Here is a 23,095-nt window from a genome sequence, read left to right as displayed (position 1 = left end):
CTACTTTGGCGGAGTTCCCAACTCTACGACAACCTTCTACGCCGTAATTTAAACTTATATAATAAGCTATGTAGCACGGTCCTTGGGGAATTTTAAACCCCTATATATCATATCTGTAACGGCACCCCCAGGCATGAAAGGGGTTAACAGCCGTTTAGTAGATCTTCCCTTCCAGAGACACAGGCACAGTTACTGTAGACACCAATACAGCGAACCGGAGAAGCATATGAATGCCGTAAACAGCTGAACCGGAACCATACGAATGCTGTAAACAGCCGAAAAGGAAAAACCATACGAAAAGGTTTACACTCCTAGCAGTCAAACTGGAACAGCATACAATAAATCCCCCCAAGAACGAGACAAGGCTCCGTTTTGAGGGTCAAGCAGGAACAGACAGAGCTGTGGGTTTATTATATACTCATTAGTACAACCCACTCCCACACAAAATCCTCCCCTCTGCCTGTGATACAATTACCTTACACAATGGGTAATGTAATTATCACAAGCAGAGAAATACAGTTTTTTCACATTATTCATAACTTTAAAAGTATGCATCACATTCACATTTGCAGAATCAGCATACTCCAAATACGAACATATGTCAAAATCATCCACATTGGTCCATTGGTTCAAAAGATAGATCGAAGTCCTTTGTGACCAAAGGAAGCATGGCTTTTCTGCCCAAAACCAGTTCCACAGAGTCTTCTATCCTGGAGATAATTGAGAAGTAATCCAATTATCTCCAAGGACAGAGGCAAAACTCCATTAAGCACATGGCAGTAAAAAACAATAAAATACACAAGGTTACATTTATTACATAAAATACAGACATGCAACATATCCCCAGATAGCTTAGGTCTGAGCGCACATTACGGAATGGCGCTCAGACCACACACATACAGTTCAATTGCCATGGAGCCAAAGTCTTTCCCATAGTCTTTCATTATACGAATGGGCTCCATGGCATAGCTATCTGGGGTATCCCCGCTCAAACAGGGCAAGCACCGAATGACCCGGCTTTCATGTCTTTGCAGGGGAAAATCAAAAGTTTCAACATGGGGCCATAGTCTAAAGGCAGCAGGCGGGCAACCAGGCTCCTCCAATGCACAGTGGCGAGATTGGTCTCGTCACATCACCTTTTATCAATTATATGCTGGTATGAATCCCTAGTCCTGATGTAATGTTAGGCCTCCACAGGTTTTTCTCCTTTACAAACTGCATACATTCATCCAAGTACCTGCACGCACAATTTAGGTATAATACTCTACTCATTACGGGTCTCTCATACAAAGACCGTACGCAGTCTCTACATATCACGATTATCGCTCGATCCTAGGATTATTTTGTGTCTTATAAAAATTTTCTACATTTTTACTTAGATCTACGTTTCCAAACAAACAAGACACTGCTCAACCTACCTAAACCTGGTACCCTACTATTTTACCAGGTATTTGCGTTCTTACTCGATACTAGCACTCTAGTCCCCTAAGGCCTCAATCAGCCTCTCTCTATTGTCTAGAGACTTGTCCCAGTTTGTACTCATTGTCCACATCCCTCAACACACTCAGGATCTCACGCCACGCCCCCCTTTCAATAGTCACCCCTTACTGCCTCACATTTTAGTTTCAAGTTTCATTACGCTCAAACACACCAACATCTATCTTACCCCTTAGGTTCTTCTACGATACCTGCCGCTGCCAAGCCGACTCCACTTCAAACACTTGAAGTATCAATATGAAGAACCTCTATGCACTCTCCACGTAGTTAACCCCGTCCAAGCAGCGTCCGACAACTGCCAAAGCCATCGACAAGTTGTCTACATAGAAGGGAGGCGTATGGAACGACTGAGAGATTCCGGGGCCACCATCACCTTAGTTCGAAATCACCTTGTCCCAAAGGACCAGCTTACGGAGGATTGTATAGCAGTACGGGTGGCAGGGGGGGCAATCTACAAGGCTTCCACTGCCAAGATACATTTGAAGGCCTATAGTCTTCAGACAGACTATTTATGTAGGTTGCTTTATTTCTCTTATGTTTTAGTCACCCTGTACCCATTATAGGTACAGGGTGTGTGTAATGTAATTGTTCATAGTGTGTGTGTGTACTGTGAAATGTATTGCCTGCTCTCCTGTACTGCTGAGGATTGCTACCAACTAGGTGGATTTGGCTATGGAGCTTGTGTAGTGCCCTCTGTTGGTAGCAACAGTAATATGCACTACCTGAATAGCAAGACTGGTAATTTGCATATTCGGGTCGATTTGCATATCGCTAATTCTGCATGCAGGAGAGACATTTTGTGTTAATTATGGTCTTCCCCATCCATTTATAAATATGTAATTATGTTATAATTAGTCACTGTATGTGGCCTGCTATGATTTGACTGTTTGTAATTTTATTGGGTTTTCACAGCAATGTTTTACTTGGGGCTAGTCCCAAGTAAAATAAAGTTTTAGACAGTTCTTCTTGATTCCTCAAATCGTAGCCTTGTCTCGTTATTGGAGGGAGCTGTTATAATCACACCGGGGATTGCTATGCTCTACATACTCCCCTGAGCTTGAATCACTTAGCTCTTTTAAGAGGTCTTTCCCACACGGTCCTGGAGGACAGAAGCTGATCCAGGGTGGAAGGAAGACGGCGAGACTCTAGTCAAGCTACGGCGGTTGCGGAGTTTGCGGTGGTTGTGGTCCTCGTCGCAAGCTAGGAAGCGTCCATCAACGGAGGGTACTCGGTAGGAGTACGTTGAGCTCCGTTACAGCGGTACTTCGGTATATTGTACCGATCGATCTCTGCAATCTAATGAGGGGTAATTAGGTAACATATGTGGTGAATTGCCAAAGATAGTGAATTTAATGTAAAATGTTTATTTTTCCTGTGCCTGTTAGTAATGTAATTATCTGTGCCTGCTGACGTCATCTAGGTCCCTGTACAGTAGTTTCCCACACAGTCCCCATGATTAAAACCCCTGCTGTAACAGTTCAGAAACCCCTTGCATGGGGAACCGTATAAATTGGGCCACTTCTCAATAAAGCCCTCAGTTGACCTTGGGTTCTTGGGAGAAAGGGGTTATAACTACGCTACCTGCATACTACTGCCTACTTTTTACCTGATTCACTCTGTCTACCAGCGGAGATACCGCGGATAATACTACTACTCCGCTACCTTATGGGTTCCCTGGGGTCCAGTGACAGGCTGAGGTAGTTGGGAGTGTGAGGCTCTGGCACTCCAGCTCCCTCCTGATGGCCTCCTTCCTCCTGCGCGGTTTCAATCTATCTGGGAGGAAGTGACTCACGGCAGTCACTTCCGCCCAGCCTGCTGCAGTAGAACAAGGGGGCCCGGTCGCGCTTTTAAAGGGCCCCAGCGCCCGACTGGGCCCTCTTAGTGTGTGGGCTCCTGGTGTAGCCGCTGCACCAGTGGGACCATGGGGCAAATAAAAAAATTGGGGGCGGACAGCGGGGCCCCCCATGAGTAAGTGGGCTCGGGGCAGCTGCCCCGTTTACCCTGCTTTAAAGATGGCCGTGCTGCTCGTGTGGACAGGCTCGGTACCAATCTTTGAGCAATTTGTTAATGCCCTCAATAACAATGACATCAATTTAAAACTGACTTCTGTGATTGATGTACAAGAATTAATCTTTCTAGACCTTCAAATTATACTTCATGAGGATGGCACTATACAAACTCCCCTATATAGAAAATCAACTTCTCCTAACAGTCTCCTTCATTGGAGCAGCCATCATCCCTATAGTTTGAGGGCCTATAGAGCATACAGCCAGTCTCTTCGCGCCAGAAGAAACTGTTCTGAGGATAGTTCCTTCTATCAAGAATGCCAACTATTAAAAACCCGCTTTAAGTAACTGGGCTATGCCAATAGGGTCCTCAAAAAGGTGTTTCAGCATGCAAGCCAAATGGACAGACTTACAAGTCTCAGATCCACACGCACAAAGACTACTAATTCCACTCCAAGGTGCATAACCACCTTTGATAGTGGTTGGAGCACTATGTCCAACATACTATCAAAATTGGCCCATACTATGCCACAACCCAATAATACAGAACACACTACCTGACCATCCAGAACTAACAGCTCGGCGAGCAAGAAACTTGCAGGACATGCTAGTACACAGCCACTTGGCATCTCCACCGGCTACTCCCAATTGGCTTACACACACCAAAGGTACCTTTAGGTGTGGTCAATGCAAGGCCTGCAAGTACATTCTTCCATCCAAATCAGCTCAATCAAACTGTGCTAAAATGAATGTCCATACCAATGCCTTTATTAATTTCAGCACCACTCACATCATATATCTTATAACGTGTGACTGTGGGATGTAATATATCGGCAAGAATTTTCAACAATTCAGACGCAGAATATTACAACACATTGGCTCCATTAAAAACATGATTACTCCCACTCCTATTGCTAGACATGTTCAGAATTTCCACAATGGACATGTTGACTGTCTGAAATTCCGAGCAATAGAAAAACTTCTTCCGAACCCAAGAAAAGGGAATCTAAATAGACTTCTACTCCAAAAAGAGTCACAGTGGATTTTCACAGAAATGTCAGAAGACACTGACACCTTCTGGTCTGAATGAAGAATACAATTACACCCCCTTCATTCATAAATAATGGCATTTGTCTCTTTCCTGTCACTATCTTATCTTTATCCATTTTATGAATAATAATATTTTCACTTTTTGTCCTCCAGTTCTAACTTCACTACAACCCACTGGGTATCATTACATTCCCTATTAACCCCATTTTTAACTTCTTGGTTTATTGGAGATAGGGTTACTAACTCATTAATATCTCAGTTATTTATTAAAGAATTTAACTCTTGTTAGTTTGGCTCAGAGGAGTGTATTATTCCTATACAATAAGCCATGATAAAGCTAATAATTGTATTTTTTCCACCATACAACCTGATCTGCATCACCACTCTTCGTGGGATGCAGCAGGTACTATCTTCTGCATTAGCCATTCCCTCCACTGTATACTTGCTAACAACAAGATTCAATATCCTAATAACTAATATTACATATCTATGTATCTTTACATTTAATGAGTTATCCATGCATAATGTATATATTACCTTTAGATTATTAAATAGTTACATAGTTACATAGCTGAAAAGAGACTTGCGTCCATCAAGTTCAGCCTTCCTCACATTTGTTTTTTGCTGTTGATCCAAAAGAAGGCAAAAAAAAAAACCAGTTTGAAGCACAATTTTGCAACAAGCTAGGAAAAAAATTCCTTCTTGACCCCAGAATGGCAGTCAGATTTATCCTTGGATCAAGCAGTTATTACCCTACATTGAAAGATTATATCCTTGAATATTCTGTTTTTGCAAGTAAGCATCTGGTAGCTGTTTGAACATCTGTATGGACTCTGATAAAACCACTTCTTCAGGCAGAGAATTCCACATCCTGATTGTTCTTACAGTAAAAAAAAACCTTTCCTTTGCCTTAGACGAAATCTTCTTTCTTCCAGTCTAAACGCATTAACTCGTGTCTTATGTAAAGTCCGGTTTGTGAATAGATTTCCACATAATGGTTTGTATTGGCCCCGAATGTATTTGTATAATGTTATCATATCCCCTCTCAGGCGACGTTTTTCTAAACTAAATAGGTTTAAATTTGTTAACCTTTCTTCATAGCTGATATGTTCTATTCCTTTTATTAATTTTGTAGCCCGCCTCTGCACTTTTTCTAGTGCCATAATATCCTTCTTTATAACAGGTGCCCAAAATTGCACAGCAAATTCAATATGTGGTCTTACCAGTGATTTATAAAGAGGCAAAATGATATTCTCGTCAGCGAGAATGAATGCCCTTATTCATGCATGACAATACCTTACTGGCCTTGGCCACTGCTGATTGGCATTGCACATTGTTGCATAGTTTGTTGTCAATAATAATTCCCAAGTCCTTTTCGTGTGTTGTTATCCCTATTTCGCTTACATTAAGGGTATACGTTGCTTGTGTATTCTTTACGCCGACGTGCATAACTTTGCATTTTTCAACATTAAATTTAATTTGCCATTTGAGTGCCCAGTCCCCAGTCTATCTAAATCCCTCCGCAGCAAAGTAATATCTTGCTCACAAGTTTTGTGTCATCTGCAAACACTGAAACATGACTTTCAATGCTGTCTTCAAGATCATTTCTAAACATGTTAAATAGAAGGGGTCCCAGAACAGACCCCTGAGGGGCACCACTTGCCACCTCTGTCCAGCTTGAAAATTTACCATTAATGACAACTCTTTGTACTCTGTTTTTAAGCCAATGTTCTACCCAAGAACACGCATTTTCATCTAGACAGATTTCCTTGAGTTTGAACACTAATCTATTGTGTGGAACTGTATCAAATGTCTTGGCAAAATCCAAATAGATCACATCCACCCTGATCTATACTTCTACTTACTTCTTCGTAGAACGCAATCAAGTTATTTCTAAAAATAATGAAAGGGGACCCTTATCTAAATTCCCATAAAAAAAAAAAATAGACTTACCATTTGATGTCTTCTTTCTTCTAAAAGGTCAAATAGAAATCCATAATAACCGACACACTTAAAAAAAATTAAAAAAAATCACCCATGGAGGGCTCCGCACAGACTGAGCTCTGCAGGGCGGGGGAAGGCTTATAAATCCTTGCCCTGCCCTGCAATTAGGCTCAGAGCACTTTGATTGGTGGGTTTAAGCCATCAAATCAGAGTGCTCTGACAGGTAAATGAAGAGACTGACAGGTAAGTCTTTACATTTACCTGTCACAGCACTCTGATTGGTTGGCTTGAAATCCACCAATCAGAGTGCTCTGTGTCATTTTACACAGCGTGGGGAAATTCCAAAGAACTTTCCCACACGGTGTAAAATGACACAGAGCACTCTGATTGGCTGGATTTCAAGCTAACCAGAGTGCTGTGACAGGTAAATGTAGAGACTTACCTGTCAGTCTCTTCATTTACCTGTCAGAGCACTCTGATTGGATGGCTTAAACCCACCAATCAGAGTGCTCTGAGCCTAATTGCAGGGTGCGACAATAAGCCTTCCCCGCCCTGCAGGGCTCAGTCTGCGCGGAGCCCTCCATGGGTGAAAATTGATTTATATATTTTTTGCGCTCGCTTTTTTTTTTAAAGTGCGTTGGTTATTATGGATTTTTATTTGGCCTTTTTGGGGCTGAAAAAAGAAGAGTTTAGAAGAAAGAAGACATCAAATGGTAAGTCTATTTTTTATTTTACAGGTATTTAGATAAGGGTCCCCCCTTATTATTTTTAGGATGAGGGGGGTAGGTAGGGGTTATTTTTTGGGGGGGAGGGGAGTGACTAGGGATTTGGGGACCCCTAGTCACCTGGGGGGGTTACATTTTTATTTAGGGCCCCCACCCGCCGCTCAGGGGTGGGGGCCATGGGGGAGGACAGTAGGTCCCCCCCCAAAATTCTCATTTATGGCCCCCACCCACCAATCATGGGTGGGGACCGGGGGGAGGAGGACAGTAGGGGGGAGGAGGACAGTAGGCCCCCACCTGCCATGCAGGGGTGGAGGCCGGGTGGAGGACAGTAGGTCCCCCCCAAATTCTCATTTATGGCCCCCACCCAGGGGTGGGGGCCGGGGAATGGGGAGGAAAGTAGCCCCCCTTATTGTTATTTAGGGCCCCCACCCGACGCGCAGGAATGGGGGCCGGGGGGAAGGACAGTAGGTCCCCCCCTTATTGTTATTTAAGGCCCCCACCCTCCGCGCAGGGGTGGGGGCCAGGGGGAGGACAGTAGGTCCCCCCCCAAATTCTTATTTATGGCCCCCACCCACCGATCACGGGTGGGGCCTGGGGGGGTGGACAGTAGGCCCCCCCTTATTGTTATTTAGGGCCCCCTCCCGACGCGCAGGGGTGGGGGCCGGGGGGGAGGACAGTAGGTCCCCCTCTTATAGTTTTTTAGGGCCCCCACCCTCCGCGCAGGAGTGGGGGCCGATGGGGAGGACAGTAGGTCCCCCCTCCACATTCTTATTTAGGGGCCCCACCAATCACGGATAGGGGCCGGGGGGGGGAGGACAGTAGCCCCCCCCCTCTTATTGTTATTTAGGGCTCCCACCCGCCGCGCAGGAGTGGGGGCCGAGGGGGAGGACAGTAGGTCCCCCCTCCACATTCTTATTTAGGGGCCCCACCCACCGCACAGGGGTGGGGGCAATAGGTTTTGTTTTGATTTTTACAATGAGAAGCCACTGGCTGCTCACTGTTTACTAGACGCGCCCCTACTCGCGGTATAGCGAGTAGGGGCTGAATTTACTAATACTAAGTAATCTTTACTTACTATTAGTAAATTTGGCTGAAAGACCAATTTAGGTGGGAATTAGGGAGTTATCTACTAAGCGGCTGCTTATTTCATGTTATTTTAAGTGATTTCCCTATCCGCATTTGTTTGCAGGGCACTTGTCCTACTCTAACCCCCATTTTACTTCCTTTTGCAGCCCTCTAGCCCTTTCCAGGACTTTTTAGAGGCATTTTAGTGCCCAAAAGTTCGTATCCCCATTGACTTCAGTGGGGTCCGGGTTCGGGGTCAAATTCGGGGTCAAGTTCGATCCCAAACCCGGACTCTTTTTCGAACCCGAACATCCAGGTGTCCGCTCAACTCTAAACACTAGTCTTTTATTATTCTTTCTGTATATACCTTCTCTGTACCATATATGTTTTCCCTTCCTTTTTGGTTAATGTAGTGCTACATATTTAGAGCTAGATATTTCTCTAGACTCTTTCTATTTATCTTTAGAAAATATTAAAAGTTATTTTTTAACACTATAGAGGACACTGGATAGTTTTGTCTTTGTCTGTTTACCATTTATTCCTAAGGGTTATCCCCTACTCTCTCTGTACAGTACTATTTTGTATTGCTTCAAACCCTGTTTTTGCCTATGCAGTTATGGGTTACAGGTTATAGGAGAAGAGAGGGTCGGTGCTTATATTGTGAAAGAAAGGGCATGTGAGAGATGCTTGTCCTATACGTCCGGAAAACGTACGCACCTAAGAACCTTAAGGGGACAGGTCTTAGGTGTAAATGATACGTCCTCTAGTCATTTCCCAAGCAGATTTCGCCTTGACATTTCTGCCTTTTGCAATGAGAAGAACTTTTCATGCAAAGCCCTGGTTGACTCAGGTGCAGCTGGTAACTTTAAATACAAAAAGATAAGACAACAAGGCTGTGTGATACAAAGTAAATACAAATACAAAAAGAGAAGTCCTGCGCTCACTCCCATCACTAATGGGCCAGCAGCAACAACTACAGTACACATCAGCCCCAATATATAGTAAAAACCAAAGAAAAGAAAAAGCTACCTGTGCTCTCTCTTTAATCCCTATGTATATTTAGACAAATGGAGGTCATTTAGTTACTCCAATGGCCAATATACATAGGGATTAAGGAGAGAGCGCAGGTAACTTTCTTTTCTTTGGTTTTTACTATATATTGGGGCTGATGTGTACTGTAGTCCTTGCTGCCGGCCCAGTAGTAATGGGAGTGAGCACAGGACTTCTCTTTTTGTATTTGTATTTACTTTGTATCACACAGCCTGGTTACAATGCTGCCGCCCATCCCATGTGTTCCCTATTAAGGGTTAATCAGTATAGGGATGGATATAAAAAATACCCCTCTCAGTCTCATTAGAGATATCTTTGCCAGAAGCTCAAGGAAGCAGGCTGAAGGGTCAGTGTAGGACCCGCTTTAGGGGGGTCTGCCTTGACGTCTTTATTGTAAACTTGAGAAATTTGTATTTGATCAACATGAGGTTCAGTTTTTGGGGTATAACATTTCTGCCTCTGGTTTCCAAATGGATCCTCGCAAAGTAGAGGCCGTTCTATAATGGCCATTACCCAGTGGGTTAAAAGCCATACAGAGGTTTATTGGTTTCTCTAACTATTACAGGAGATTCATCAAAGGTTTCTCTTCGGTAATAGCCCCATCACCAACATGACATGCAAGGAGGCTAATTGTACTATATGGCCTAATTAAGCTAAAGAGGCTTTTGAGCTTCTTAAACAAATGTTTGCATCTGCTGACATATTAATACATCCTGACACTAGTAAATCTTTCCTACTTGAGGTTGACGCCTCCGAGACAGGGGTCGGGGCTGTTCTTTCTCAGAGAGAGAGAGTCAGGATGCCTCTTTGTATCCTTGTGGTTACTTCTCCAGAAGGTTGTCTCCTGCCGAGCGAAACTATGACATTGGCAATAGAGAACTGTTAGCCATCAAACTAGCGCTTTAGGAATGGCAACATCTTTTGGAGGGATCCAAGGATCCCATTCTGATTATTACTGATCACAAGAACCTGGCATATATTGGGGATGCCAAACGACTGTCTTCTAGACAAGCTAGATGGTCATTATTTTTGTCTCGCTTTAACTTTATTATCACCTACAGACCTGGTTCTAAGAACGTTAAAGCTGATGCCTTGTCTAGACAATTTGACATTGAATGGATCTAGAACAAGAGACATCCCATATTATTTCTCCTGAGTTTATTATTGAATCCAGTGTCCTTTCTTTATCGTTCCTTTTGCTCCATGCCATCATGGAGGCTCAGCCCCAGGCACCTTGCAACAAACCTCAAGATAAATTGTTTATTCCATTGCCTGACAGGAAAGAGGTGCTGAAGATATTCCATGACAATGTGACCACTGGGCATCCGGGTATTAATAAAACTGTATCCGCCATTTCCAGGTCATTTTGGTGGGAGTCACTCAGGAGGGATATTAAAGATTATGTAGAAGCCTGCTCTGTCTGTGCAGTTTTGAAGGTTCCTCATAAACTTCCATGTGGATTGTTACAGCCACTACCTAACCCAGTATCCTATGGTCTCATTTATCGATGGATTTCATTGTTGACCTGCCTAGTTCTAATGGGTATACTACCATCCTCATAGTAGTTGACCGTTTTTCAAAAATGGCACGGTTTTCTCCACTTAAAAAATTGCCATCATCTCAGGACCTGGTGTACATATTTATACGCAATATTGTCAGGGCTACATGGTATTTCTCAAAATATTGTGTCTGACAGGGGTTCCCAATTTGTGTCACGGTTCTGGAGGGCATTCAATAAACAGTTGGGCATTGAATTGTCATTTTCCTCTGCTTACCATACCCAAACTAATGGTACGGCTGAAAGAGCTAATCACTTGAGCTGTACTTACGTTGCTTAGTGAATAGTACACAGTCTAACTGGGCTGAATTATTGCCCTGGGCTGAATTTGCAAGGAATAACGCTACCCATGACTCATCTGGACATAGTCTGTTTTTTGTCAACACAGGTCGTCATCCTGCTGTTCTCCCTGCTGTGTTTTCTGATACAGCTATCCCTACTCTGGATGATCACCTTACCTCTATTCATGATACCTGGACTAAGGTTTACTCTGCTCTTGAAACTGCGGCTGCTCACTTTAAGTTTCATGCGGATAAACGGCGGAGTGCCAATGCAGTTTACCAGGTGGGTGATCGGGTATGGTTATCCTCACGCAACATCAGGTTGAAGGTTCCCAGCATGAAGTTTACTCCGAGGTTTCTTGGTCCTTTTCGTGTGGTTAGGAGAATCAACCCTGTTTCTTATTCTCTGGCCCTTGCAGCGTCCTTACGTTTACTTAATACCTTTAATGTGTCCTTGCTCAAAAAGCTTGTTTGCGATCGATACACAAGTCCGATTGTTCCCCCTCCTCCTTTGGTTGTTTCTAGACAGGAGGAGTACGAAGTCTCCTCCATCATTGATTCCAGGTTTTCTTGTGGTTCCTTACAGTATTTGGTTGATTGGAGGGGGCATGGGCCTGCTGACCGTTCTTGGGTTTCAGCTTCTGATAACTCTGCTGGCTGTAAAATTTGTTCGTTTCACGCCAAGTTTCCTCTCAAACCTGGTCCTGCCTGCCCAGTGGGCGGTCTTCAGGTAGGGGATAATGTCACGTATCCTACCTCACCTTGTGGTGTTGGCAATAGAAATTGCCGTCCTAGCAGTGATGGAAGTGTCGTTCAGCGCTGGTATACCTGACTGCTGCAGCATATCTGTGGACGCCGGCTGCTGCGGATCCACACCATATTATAGTCCCACGTCCGCTCACGGTAATCACGGCATCGACTTGTATGTGACGTCACGTAATAGAAGCGCACATTTAGGGGTCAAAGGCCGGTTACGGGCAATCGGATCTGCTGACGAAAGTAGGCCGGAAGGTGAGGACTATAATGGCCGGGCTTACTGTGGGAGGCCTTTGAGGAGGGCAGTGACTTTGGATGTCCAGCAAAATGGCGGCTTTGGGATATCCACGACATCAGGGAACCCTACTGGATCTCCCCAGAGACGACCTGAGGCCTGACCTGATTCATCTGGCCACCATGGAGTGGGAGCTGGAGCAGAACTACCAACATCTGTTCAGCTTACCACAGCGACCATGTACACTACCAGGAAGAGAGATCATCGGTCCAGCACCTCAGCAGCAGTACCTGTCCTCCAGAGACTTGTCCGCAGTATCCCCTGTTTCCCTACCAGCTGCAGAAGTAGGAGACCTCCTAGACTGGTCCTGGGAAGACCCACAGATGGCAGGTGGAGATGGGACCGAGGTCTCTCTACTAGTCCTACTGGGATGCTGGGTAGCCAGCCCAGAACCCCAGCTAAAGCAGGAGTTACCGGTAGTAGGTACAGTCGGTCCTACTTCCCAGCGGCAGCTTACCTTGCAGGGAGAGGAGACAACCGGTCTCTCTCCCCAGCGGCAGACAGAGTCACAGGGAGAGGAGAGCATCATCCTCCCTCCCCAGCGGCAGGGTGAGGTTCAGTGAGAGGAGACAACTGGTCTCTCCCCCCAGTGGCAGTGCATCTCACCGGGAGAGGAGACAGCCGATCTCCCTCCCCATTGGCAGCCGGAAATACCAGAAAAGGAGACAGCTGGTTCCTCTCTCCAACTACAGGACGACGCCTGACCCCAATGGTGCAGATGGGACCGCGGTCTCTGCACCAAACCTACAGGGATGCTGGATGGCCAGTCCAGATCCCCAACCAACCCAGCAGGAATACCAGGAGGAGGAGGTAGGTAATCCCTCCACACCACAACAGATTCCCAACCGGGTCCTGGGGTTAGTGGCTGAGATGGCAGTACCCACTGCCCCCCTTCCAGCAGAAGAGCTGGCATCAAGACAAAGAGCTGGCCTCTGCCCTACCGTCCCCCTTGTTACAGGGCAGAACTATGTACCAGTCCCCCCAGTGAAAGAGCTGGCACCTGGGCAGAGAGCAGTAGGCCTCTGCCCTCCCCTTTCCCTGTGTCCAGGGCCTGAATACGCGCAGGCCACCCCAGCAGAAGCGCTGGCAACAGGGCAGAGTGCGGTTGGCCTCTGCCCTCCCCTTGTCCTCAATCCAGGACCTGACGACCCTCTCAACTACCCAGCTGAAATGCTGGCTGCGGGGTCAGCGTTACAGCTGGGTAGTTGACCATCTGATAGTATTTTATTTAACCCCCACCCCTCCCCCGTATCCTGTAGGCTGCAAGAATGTGTGTGTCTCTGTACCCCCCTTATTTCCTTTAAGCCCCTTTAAGAACTATTTGTTAGTACCCTATTGGATGATCCATTAAGGGGCATGTATATATTTGTTTATTCACATCTGTATGGCTATAAATTATACATTGCTAGGAATTGGAGAAAGGCGGGTCCATTACTATGGAGCTAGATATTTCAATATAACATGGAATCAAGATTGATTTGATTTCGCAACATCAACCAAAAGGGTAGCTCTGTGGAATAAAATGTAGAGATAGCGACGTGGTGTGATGATGTGCCTCTATGTGACCTGTTTTCCTCCTCTGGACGCTCCTCCCCCTCTGGCATTTCGGAGGGTTTGTGTATGAAAGATGAATGCATGTATCAGAAGATAATAGAGCATGAGTGAGTGAAATGTAAGAGTCTGAAATTATGAGAAAGCACTCAGATCAGAGTTTTTGATAATTCAGAAATTTAGAGTAAAATATATCTCAAAACTTGAGTGGGAGCTGACAAAACCTGAAAAATCAGGACATGATTTCAAAACTGCCACCACTCCCTCATGTTCAAGCCCACCTACACAAATCTTATATCAAAACGTTCAGCTATCCCTGCTGCCACTAAACATGTCCACGGCTAAGCCATAGTCCGGATAGTTTTCCTAATATGCCCATTTGTTTGCAACTCGCCCCGTCCATTGACATTCATTGAAATTCCACTCTAGCCACCTCAAATTTGAAGGGCAATATCGAAATATCTGCGACTGTGCCTTCATACTATGCATCAAAATGTAGGTCTGGTTCTTGTGATTCTCCCAATATAAAGCTCTTAGCTGTAGGATTTATAGTTTTTAAAATACGACCATTTGAAGATGGCAACCGCCAGTGACGTGAGCAATTTGGAGCAGTTTGTTTTTAACCGATTTTCTCTGCCCTATTTGAAATCTATTAGTTCCTGTTGGCAGTTGGTGGAATGTTCGAGGGATTCGAAAGCTCTTCTCTACCCTTGCTGTACAGTGAGTGAACCACACTCCAACCTTTCCACAGTTACTCCAGCCACTCCAACCACACAACAGTTACTCCAGCCACTTCACCCAGTTCTCTCCCCACTCCAGTTGTAGACTACTGGTGGAGGCAAGAACACTTCACACAATTTCCCCAGAAATTTTAGCTTTTCTAGTTTTATTTAATAATAATAAATATTTATTTTTTAAAGAGAGAGAGAGAAAAAAGGCAAAGGAAAAAGATAGAGGATAAAGCTAGAGAAAGAAAAAGGAGATATAGAAGAAACAAAGAGGAAAATAAGAATGGGAAGAAATTGAGGCGGACCGCCTGGCACCCAGACTGGGTACCTCCGATAATCACTGCTTCCTAGCGACTTTGAGTACTTCCAAGCACTCCACCAGACACCATAACCACTGCAGTGCCTGTGGCCAGCGTTACAGCTTGGCTGGGGTCTCACTGTCCTCTACCCACCCTGGACCCAAGTCAGGGATCCAGCTTCCAGTGAGAAGACCTCTCCTCCAAGAGAGTTTAGCAGTATAGCTCTTACAAGAGTAGTGACTATAACTGTTATTACAGTTATAGCTATCCCCAGAGTAGTGACTATAGCTGTGACTATAATGAGACGAGGCTCTATGTTGAGGGTGAAGAAGAACTGTTTATTCCCAGCCAAATGGCTCACTTATATACAGAATCTGAGCACAGTCACATGCCTCCAAACACACCCATAAACACACCCACAATGTGCCACAAAATACAGTGTCACTGTGACTCAGCATAAAATACAAAATATTAAAAACACATAAAATACATATTTCCCACATAGGAACCCCCACAGTCTATACATCCGTGAATAGCCTGGATCTGAGCGCCCAATATATCCGAAAAGTGATCAGATTACACGAACAGAGCTGAAATGCCACCGAGTGGAAATTCTGACTGGCCGCACACATGGGCTTATGCCCAAAACAGTTCCAGGGCATTTTGTGCTTTTGGCTGGTCAAATTTGGGAGTTCCATTCAAACGAAATACTGAACGCACACTCTGGCTGATTGGTAGCATTTGTTCGTATGGTCCATACGAACAAACGTACCGAGCGGCGATCTCCTGACATGTGTGGGGAAGAAGCAGGTGTTTGTCAAAGTTCAGCGGTGTTCGGGAACTGCATTCTTGCGAATAAGATGGCCACCAACACAGTTCCCACTCATTCGTGCATTCGAACGGTGGCCACCCAGCCGCACCATTAGAACCCACACCGATTGAAGTGTCAGGAGAGGTTAACAATAGTCAATAAGCTCAGAGGTGGTCCACAGTTCGATTGTCGGATCGGTTCCCGAACAGTCCCAGGGAATTCCATAAACCAATGTCTTTTAATAGCCTTTTAGCATAGTCCTGAGGCAGGAGGATGGCTAGCAGAAGCATGTGGCGAGGTTCTGTTCACCACAGAAATAAATAATGATAATGGTATTAAGTGCCGATATACACAGTTGACAAATATATAAAAAAGGCATGATACCTATCTGGAATATTTCTTAAAAATCATATAAAGAAAACACATATAAAGTTAGATTAACTAACTGTTCGCAAACTGTACACAGTTCTAGAGTGGATTCCTCCATGTCAGAGCAGGATATGCTATGTTCTTAAAGCATTCTAATCCTCTGAATATACAGTTAAATCATTTTATTTTACAGGGTTATATTATGAACGCTGTCCAGTAACATATTGTAGCTTTAAACATGCACAGGAGTCTCCTTAAAATTACAGTTTCCCCTTGCAAGGATTTTTTGCTATGGATCGTTTTGTTTTCCACGTCAGACTATGTGATTGATCTTGTTTTCATCATTTACTCACCAAATTTTTTGAAACATGCTCATCTTTCATCCACGAATTGAGACTGTTTCTTGCCAAATTGATTTCACTTCTTATCAGACTCAACTCAGAAATTTCTGCTTCAAACTTTGGCTGAAAAACAATTAATAAGAAGAAACGGTTTGGTCATGACGATGTAAGAAATGTTACTTAAAGGGACATTATAGGCACCCGCACCATCTCAATCTTCTTTTATTTACTTGACATATCTCTATGAAGTGTTTGGGTGCAATATCCCTGCAGTTTTAGGCCTGTAGCTGCAAACATTGCTATTCTGCCTGTACTGGCTGTAGTTAAACTCAGCTATTTCAATCTGATGGTCTCTAATAGGGGAAGTGTGGCATTTATTGCGCACATGCGCACTAGCCTCCCACTGCTTCCCTACGAGAAACGTTCGGTCCCAGCCATGGAGGTGAGTTCTGCTGCGGAGAGAGTGTGGTGGAATCTCGGTAAAAATAAATTTAGTAGGCCGAGATTTCCACGTGGCATATGTGTATGTAGGTGTATCACTTAGTCAGTTACACGTAGCTAAGATACAATCAGTAGTGTAAGGAGCAAGTGTAGGAATACAGGATATACGAGTATTTCCCCTCCTCCATTGTGCTGGGCAAGCCATGTGGTCAAACAGGAATTTAGTCTCTATTTGGTTGATGGATAAGAGTATGTGTAGGTTGAACTGATTATGGGAGGAGCTACATGCCTATATAAGGGACCTACACTGTATGATCAGGGCTCAGACTTTGTTGTTTTTTGGTGACATTAGTCCCTCTGAGTCCCGGTCGGTGAATCGAATAAAGAATCTCTTCCTTCCTGAAGAAACCTGTGTCCATCTCTCTGTGCTCGGCTTCCGTCAGTTTCTCCGGTATCATTTGGTGCATTGGCCGGGAAGCTCATCGTTCAACGGTAGCTGAGAAGCAGAGGCGGAGATCATCGGCCTCTACGTAGTAAGTGCTGGGGTGTCCCCGTCGATGAGTGTGAACTCAGGTTCAGGAACGAGGAGGTAAGACGACTACTGTTTTAGACAGTGGACCCACTAGGGGTATTGGATACCGATTGTGCAGTAGGCCCATAAGGGGTTATTTGTGTGTGGAATCTGCCCCCTCCAGTGGAGGGAAGGAGCGAAGGCGCACCGCTCAATTAAACGCCCTGTAGTCAGCCCATTTAATTTTGGTTTGGAGTCAGGCTGGGTTCTGTGTAAATAGCCCAAGCCGGACACCGGTGTCTTGTCTAGACTAGCGTTCTAGGGTGTATATTACGTTCGCTAGGTCGGAGGGACCGGGAGACTAAGCGGCGTCTGTGTAAATTCGGTCCGCTAGATCCCAACCTATCTTGGCTAAGTGGGAAGGCGTGTAAATTTGGAACCCACTAGATTTTTGATAGAGTATATAGACTAAGAGGGTGCTGTTGTAAATTCCGCCCTCTAGTTCGCTATATGTGGTGCTTGGGCAGCGTGGCTAACCAAAACGGATGTAAATAGTTTTAGGTAGTCCATCGAGGTACTGGCCAATAGATTAGTTGGGAATTGTAAATGTGTTAAAGATTGTTGTAGTAGCGTGTATATCCTGCTAGATAGCGTGAGCTCTGCTGTCTAGCGAGAGTGTGAATAGTGTGTAACTGTTGTGGCGAAACCGACCTCGCCACGTGTCCTTGGAGAGGGCTGCTTGCCCGCCTCTTGCCTTTGGACTATGGACCAGACTTTATTTGAATGTGTTAACCCAGATAGCTATGCCATGGAGCCCATTCGTGTAGTTAAAGACTTCGGCTCCATGGCAAGTGAACTGTGTGAATAGGATCTGTGCGCTATTCGGTAGTTTTGTGCGCTCAGATCCCAGCTATCTGGGGATATGTGAAATGTCTGTGTGTTATGTGTAAAAGGTGAATTTATGTATTTTAAAGTGTTTTACTGTCTTTGTGTCCCCATGTGCTCAATGAAGTCTGTCTCTGTGCTGGGAGGTAATTGGATTACTTCTCCAGGAGAGAAGGCTCTGTAAAACCGGTCTGAGCTGGAAAGCTAGGGGTTTTAAAAGATACTTTACTAACTTTTGAACCCCTGGTCTGATCCATGCCATTTTTTAATATGTTGTTCCCCTGAATGGATTGATTGTGGATATGTAATTTTATGTGAATGTGATGTATGGTTTTGAAGTTATAAATATTGTGTAAAACGTATATTTTAAACTGTATGAATAATGGGATTATGTGTCACACTAAGGGGAGGGGATGTGTGGGTTGCACCCGTGATGCTATTGGATATTTTACACCTCCCCTGTGGGCGGTCTTATATGTGTGAGATGGAAATAAAAGCCAGGCTGGATGTGCCAGTCCAGAGTTCCTGCTTAACCCTCAAAGTGAAGTGTCGTCTCATTATTGGGGGAGGATTTATTGTATGCTGTTCCAGTTTGACTGCTAGGAGTGTAAACCTATTTGCATGGTTTTTCCTATTCGGCTGTATACAGCATTCATATGCTTGAGAGTATTCATATGCTTCTCCGGTTTGGTGATTGTGGTGTCTGCCAGAGTGCTTGGAGTCCTCAAAAAACGCTAGGAGCATCCTTTAACGGAGGTACCAGGTGATCCGTTACAACTGTATTATAGCGCACGGTACCATAACCATGTATAATAACTACTGATAATCTGGTGCAGCGTGTACACGTGGCTGTATCAGGTAGGCCTGAACTTTACGGCCAGTTTCCGTATATTGACTGTTGGAAGCAGGCCGTAAATGACTTGCCAAAATGGACCCGGGTATGCCACGAGGAACTTGTGTCGCCTCATGGTGGCCAGAACTCGCTTGTCCACTAAGGCCGTAATTACGCCCATTTTGGATACGCCCCCTGAGTCAGAGATCCCCATGCCGCCCCCTTACTCCTCCTCCACAGGAAGAGGAAGAGGAGGTGTTGTTGGTAACGCTACTCCCCTTGCCCCGTTGTCCCCACCTACCCCCTCCTCTAGTTCAGAGCCCAGCCCTCTTGTTTTAAACCCTCCCCTTCCGGTACCTACCTCCATTAACCCCACCTATCCAGATTTGACGTCATATCTAGTTCCTGGTCAGGCTCCTTCTAGCCCGGCCCGGAATATTTTACTCACTGATCTCCCCCTCAGTAAAGCGTCCCCTTCCCCTCGTCTTACTACCCCTCGACCGGAACCCCTAACTGACTTTTCTAAACGAAGCCCCATACTAACCCGACAACTGACCGGTACCCTCCAACCCCGACATTATCAAATGCCTCTCCGACTGACACCAGGCCCGACACACATTAACGGTGACGGCCAGTTACAACACGCTGATCCTGTATTCGTCTATGTTCCCTTCACTACTACTGATCTATTTAACTGGAAGACCCATAACTCCTCATACACCGATAAACCTCAAGCCATGACGGATTTGTTTACCTCCATAGTCCAGACACATAATCCCAATTGGGCTGATTGCCAGCAACTGCTTATGACATTGTTTAACAACTAGGAAAGGACACGGATAAACCAAGCGGCAATTAAAGCGCTGGAAGAAGTGGCCCGTACACAAAATCAGGCCAACCCAGCAGCATGGGCCGCAGCACATTATCCAAATACTGATCCGGAGTGGAATGTCAATGGCGCAGATATGGCCCATTTAAAAGCATACAGGGACGCTATTATTGTTGGCATGAAAGCCGGAGGAAAAAAGGCGATTAATATGTCTAAGACGGCTGAGGTATTGCAGAAATGTGATGAATCGCCCAGTGCCTTTTATGACCGATTATTGGAGGCATACCACTTGTATACCCCCTTTAATCCAGAGGCGCCTGAGAATTCCCGAATGGTTAACTCTGCCTTTGTCAGCCAAGCCTACGGAGATATAAAGCGCAAGCTACAGAAGTTAGAAGGGTTTGTAGGGATGTCCATAACCCAACTAATGGAAATAGCAAATAAGGTCTATATGAATAGGGAGACAGAGACGAAGAAGGAGGAAGAGCGAAAGATGCGTAGGAAAGCAGATATGCTAGCAGTAGCTATCGCAGGCGTAGATAGAAGGGAAAAGGAAGTATATAGGGGAACGGATAAAGGTGAGAATAAGTGGAATGGGGAACCTTTGAGTAGGAACCAATGCGAGTACTGTAGGGAAGAAGGCCATTGGAGAAGTGAGTGTCCACGAAGGGAACAGTATGAGAGAGACAGACCTAGGGCAGGATATAGCAGTAATTATAGAGGTAGAGCGAGAGGTAGAGGAGGTCCTGGAGGAAATAGTGGGAATAATAGAGGAAGTGTTAGTGGAGATAGATATTACCCAGCAGCGAAGAGACCCCGAGAGAGAGAGGATAGGGACTTTGTGGGTTTGGCTGACACAGTCATGGAAGACTATTGATACCGACCGGGCTCCATCCCCCTTGGCCGAGCGGAGCCTATGGTCGATGTAGCAATAGGGGGAAAAAGGAGTTCTTTCATGATTGACACTGGTGCTGAACATTCGGTGGTGACTGACCTAGTCGCTCCTCCTTCAGGAAGAACTATCACCGTAATAGGAGCAACTGGAAGGAGAGCCGCTAAACCGGTTCTTAAAAGTCGACTCTGTACATTGGGAGGCCACATAGTGAAACACCAGTTCCTTTATATGCCTGAATGTCCAGTCCAACTGCTAGGACGTGATTTGTTGTCGAAATTACAAGCACAGATAACATTTCTACCTAACGGAACAACATCTTTGAAGTTCAATGGACCCTCAGGTATAATGACAATATCTGTACCAAAGGAAGAAGAGTGGCGACTTTATACAGTGTTGACTAGCCAAAACCCTAAGAGTGATGAATCCTTGTTCAATATACCAGGAGTGTGGGCAGAGAATAACCCACCAGGACTTGCTCGTAATATCCCACCAATTCGTATCGAACTAAAGCTTGGGGTGTATCCAGTGAGCTTAAGACAATATCACATCCCACAAAAGGCCAAGAAGAACATACAATCTTATTATGATAAGTTCATAAGGTATGGTATCCTAAAATTCTGTACTTCCCCCTGGAACACCCCATTGTTGCCTGTTCAAAAGCCCGGTACAGATGAGTATCGCCCTGTGCAGGACTTGAGAGCAGTCAATGATGCGGTAGTAAGTATACATCCAGTTGTGCCCAATCCATATAACCTGCTTGCTTTAATTCCAGGCGGGGCTACCTATTTCACTGTTTTGGATCTGAAAGATGCCTTCTTTTGCCTACGAGTTGCTGCGGAAAGCCAGTGTATCTTTGCATTCCAATGGGAAAATGCTGTAACGGGCTTGAAACGCCAGATGACTTGGACAAGATTGCCCCAAGGGTTTAAGAATTCACCTACCCTATTTGGATCAGCTTTAAGTCAAGACTTACTGGATTTCAAGTCCATCCCAGGAGAATGTGTACTATTACAATACGTAGATGATTTGTTGATAGCGGCAGTTACAAGAGAGATATGTCAGCAAGCAACACATGATCTACTGCACATTCTTTGGAAGACAGGATACAAGGTGTCCAGGAAGAAAGCCCAGTTGTGTCAGCCAACTGTCAAGTATCTGGGATTCCATATCTCTGAAGGTCAAAGGATAATGGGGCCAGAGAGAAAAGAAGCTGTATGCCAAATACCAATACCCAAGAATAGAAGACAAGTGCGAGAGTTCTTGGGGGCAGCAGGCTTCTGTAGGATATGGATTCCCAGTTATGCGATATTGGCGAAACCTCTTTATGTGGCTATCAAAGGTACAGAACACGATCCCTTCCTGTGGACCCCCGAACAGCAAAAGGCATTTGAAGATGTGAAGAAGGCATTGATGAGCGCCCCAGCATTAGGTCTACCTGATCATACACGCCCATTCTACTTATATGTACACGAGCAAAGAAAAATGGCTGTGGGAGTATTGACACAGTACTTGGGATCATGGCAACTACCTGTTGCATATATGTCCAAACAATTGGATGCAGTGGCCAGTGGTCTTCCACCTTGTCTAAGAGCCGTAGCTGCCGCCGCCCTGCTGGTAGCCGAAGCTGATAAGCTCACTCTGGGTCAGGAACTCTACGTGCGAGTCCCACACGCAGTACAGACGTTGCTAGACTATAAAGGCAATCATTGGTTTAGCAATAGCCGCATAACTAAGTATCAAGCTATGTTATGTGAAAACCCGAGAGTGCATCTAGAGACTGTTAATACCTTGAATCCAGCTACCCTTTTGCCACAACCTACTGAGAGTCAACATGATTGCCTGGAGGTGATGGATGAAGTGTTTTCAAGTAGACCGGACCTTCGTGATTTTCCCATCCAGAACCCTGATGTCCAGTACTATACGGACGGCAGTAGTTATGTGAAAGAAGGGCTTCGCTATGCAGGATATGCAGTGACAACCATAGACAAGGTGATAGAAGCTCGGCCATTGTCAAAAGGAACATCGGCACAGAAGACAGAACTAATCGCACTCACACGAGCGTTACAATTGGCTGAAGGTTTAAGGGTGAACATCTACACGGACTCCAAGTATGCGTTTTTAACCACTCATGCCCACGGAGCCTTGTATAAAGAAAGAGGACTACTGAACTCAGAGGGTAAAGAAATCAAGTACGCAGCTGAGATATTACAACTACTGGAAGCCGTGTGGGAACCGAAAGAAGTTGGTATCATACATTGTCGAGCGCATCTGAAAGGTGATGGTATTGCACTAGGTTGTGTTCTCTTTATTTTCAGTTGTCTGTGATACCCGAAGTCAAGGTCCACCTTACAGTCCACCTGATTTGTATGTATATAT

At 45.1% G+C, this 23,095-nt stretch overlaps 1 protein-coding gene across 5 annotated transcripts in view; it reads right to left on the bottom strand.

The window, feature by feature from the left end:
- Positions 1 to 23,095, bottom strand: part of ALDH3B1 (aldehyde dehydrogenase 3 family member B1) — a 340,333-nt gene that overhangs the window by 203,748 nt on the left and 113,490 nt on the right. For all 5 annotated transcript variants that reach the window (XM_063433470.1, XM_063433460.1, XM_063433455.1 and 2 more), the window contains exon 3: positions 16,339 to 16,449. In XM_063433470.1, the coding sequence (XP_063289540.1) occupies positions 16,339 to 16,449 (111 nt within the window). The remainder of the gene's footprint in view (positions 1 to 16,338; positions 16,450 to 23,095) is intronic.

Source organism: Pelobates fuscus, chromosome 1 (genome assembly GCF_036172605.1).
Source record: "Pelobates fuscus isolate aPelFus1 chromosome 1, aPelFus1.pri, whole genome shotgun sequence".
Classification (NCBI taxonomy): Eukaryota; Metazoa; Chordata; class Amphibia; order Anura; family Pelobatidae; genus Pelobates; species Pelobates fuscus.
The sequence above is the reverse complement of the archived record's forward strand: the minus strand, read 5'-3'. Positions and strand labels throughout refer to the sequence as shown.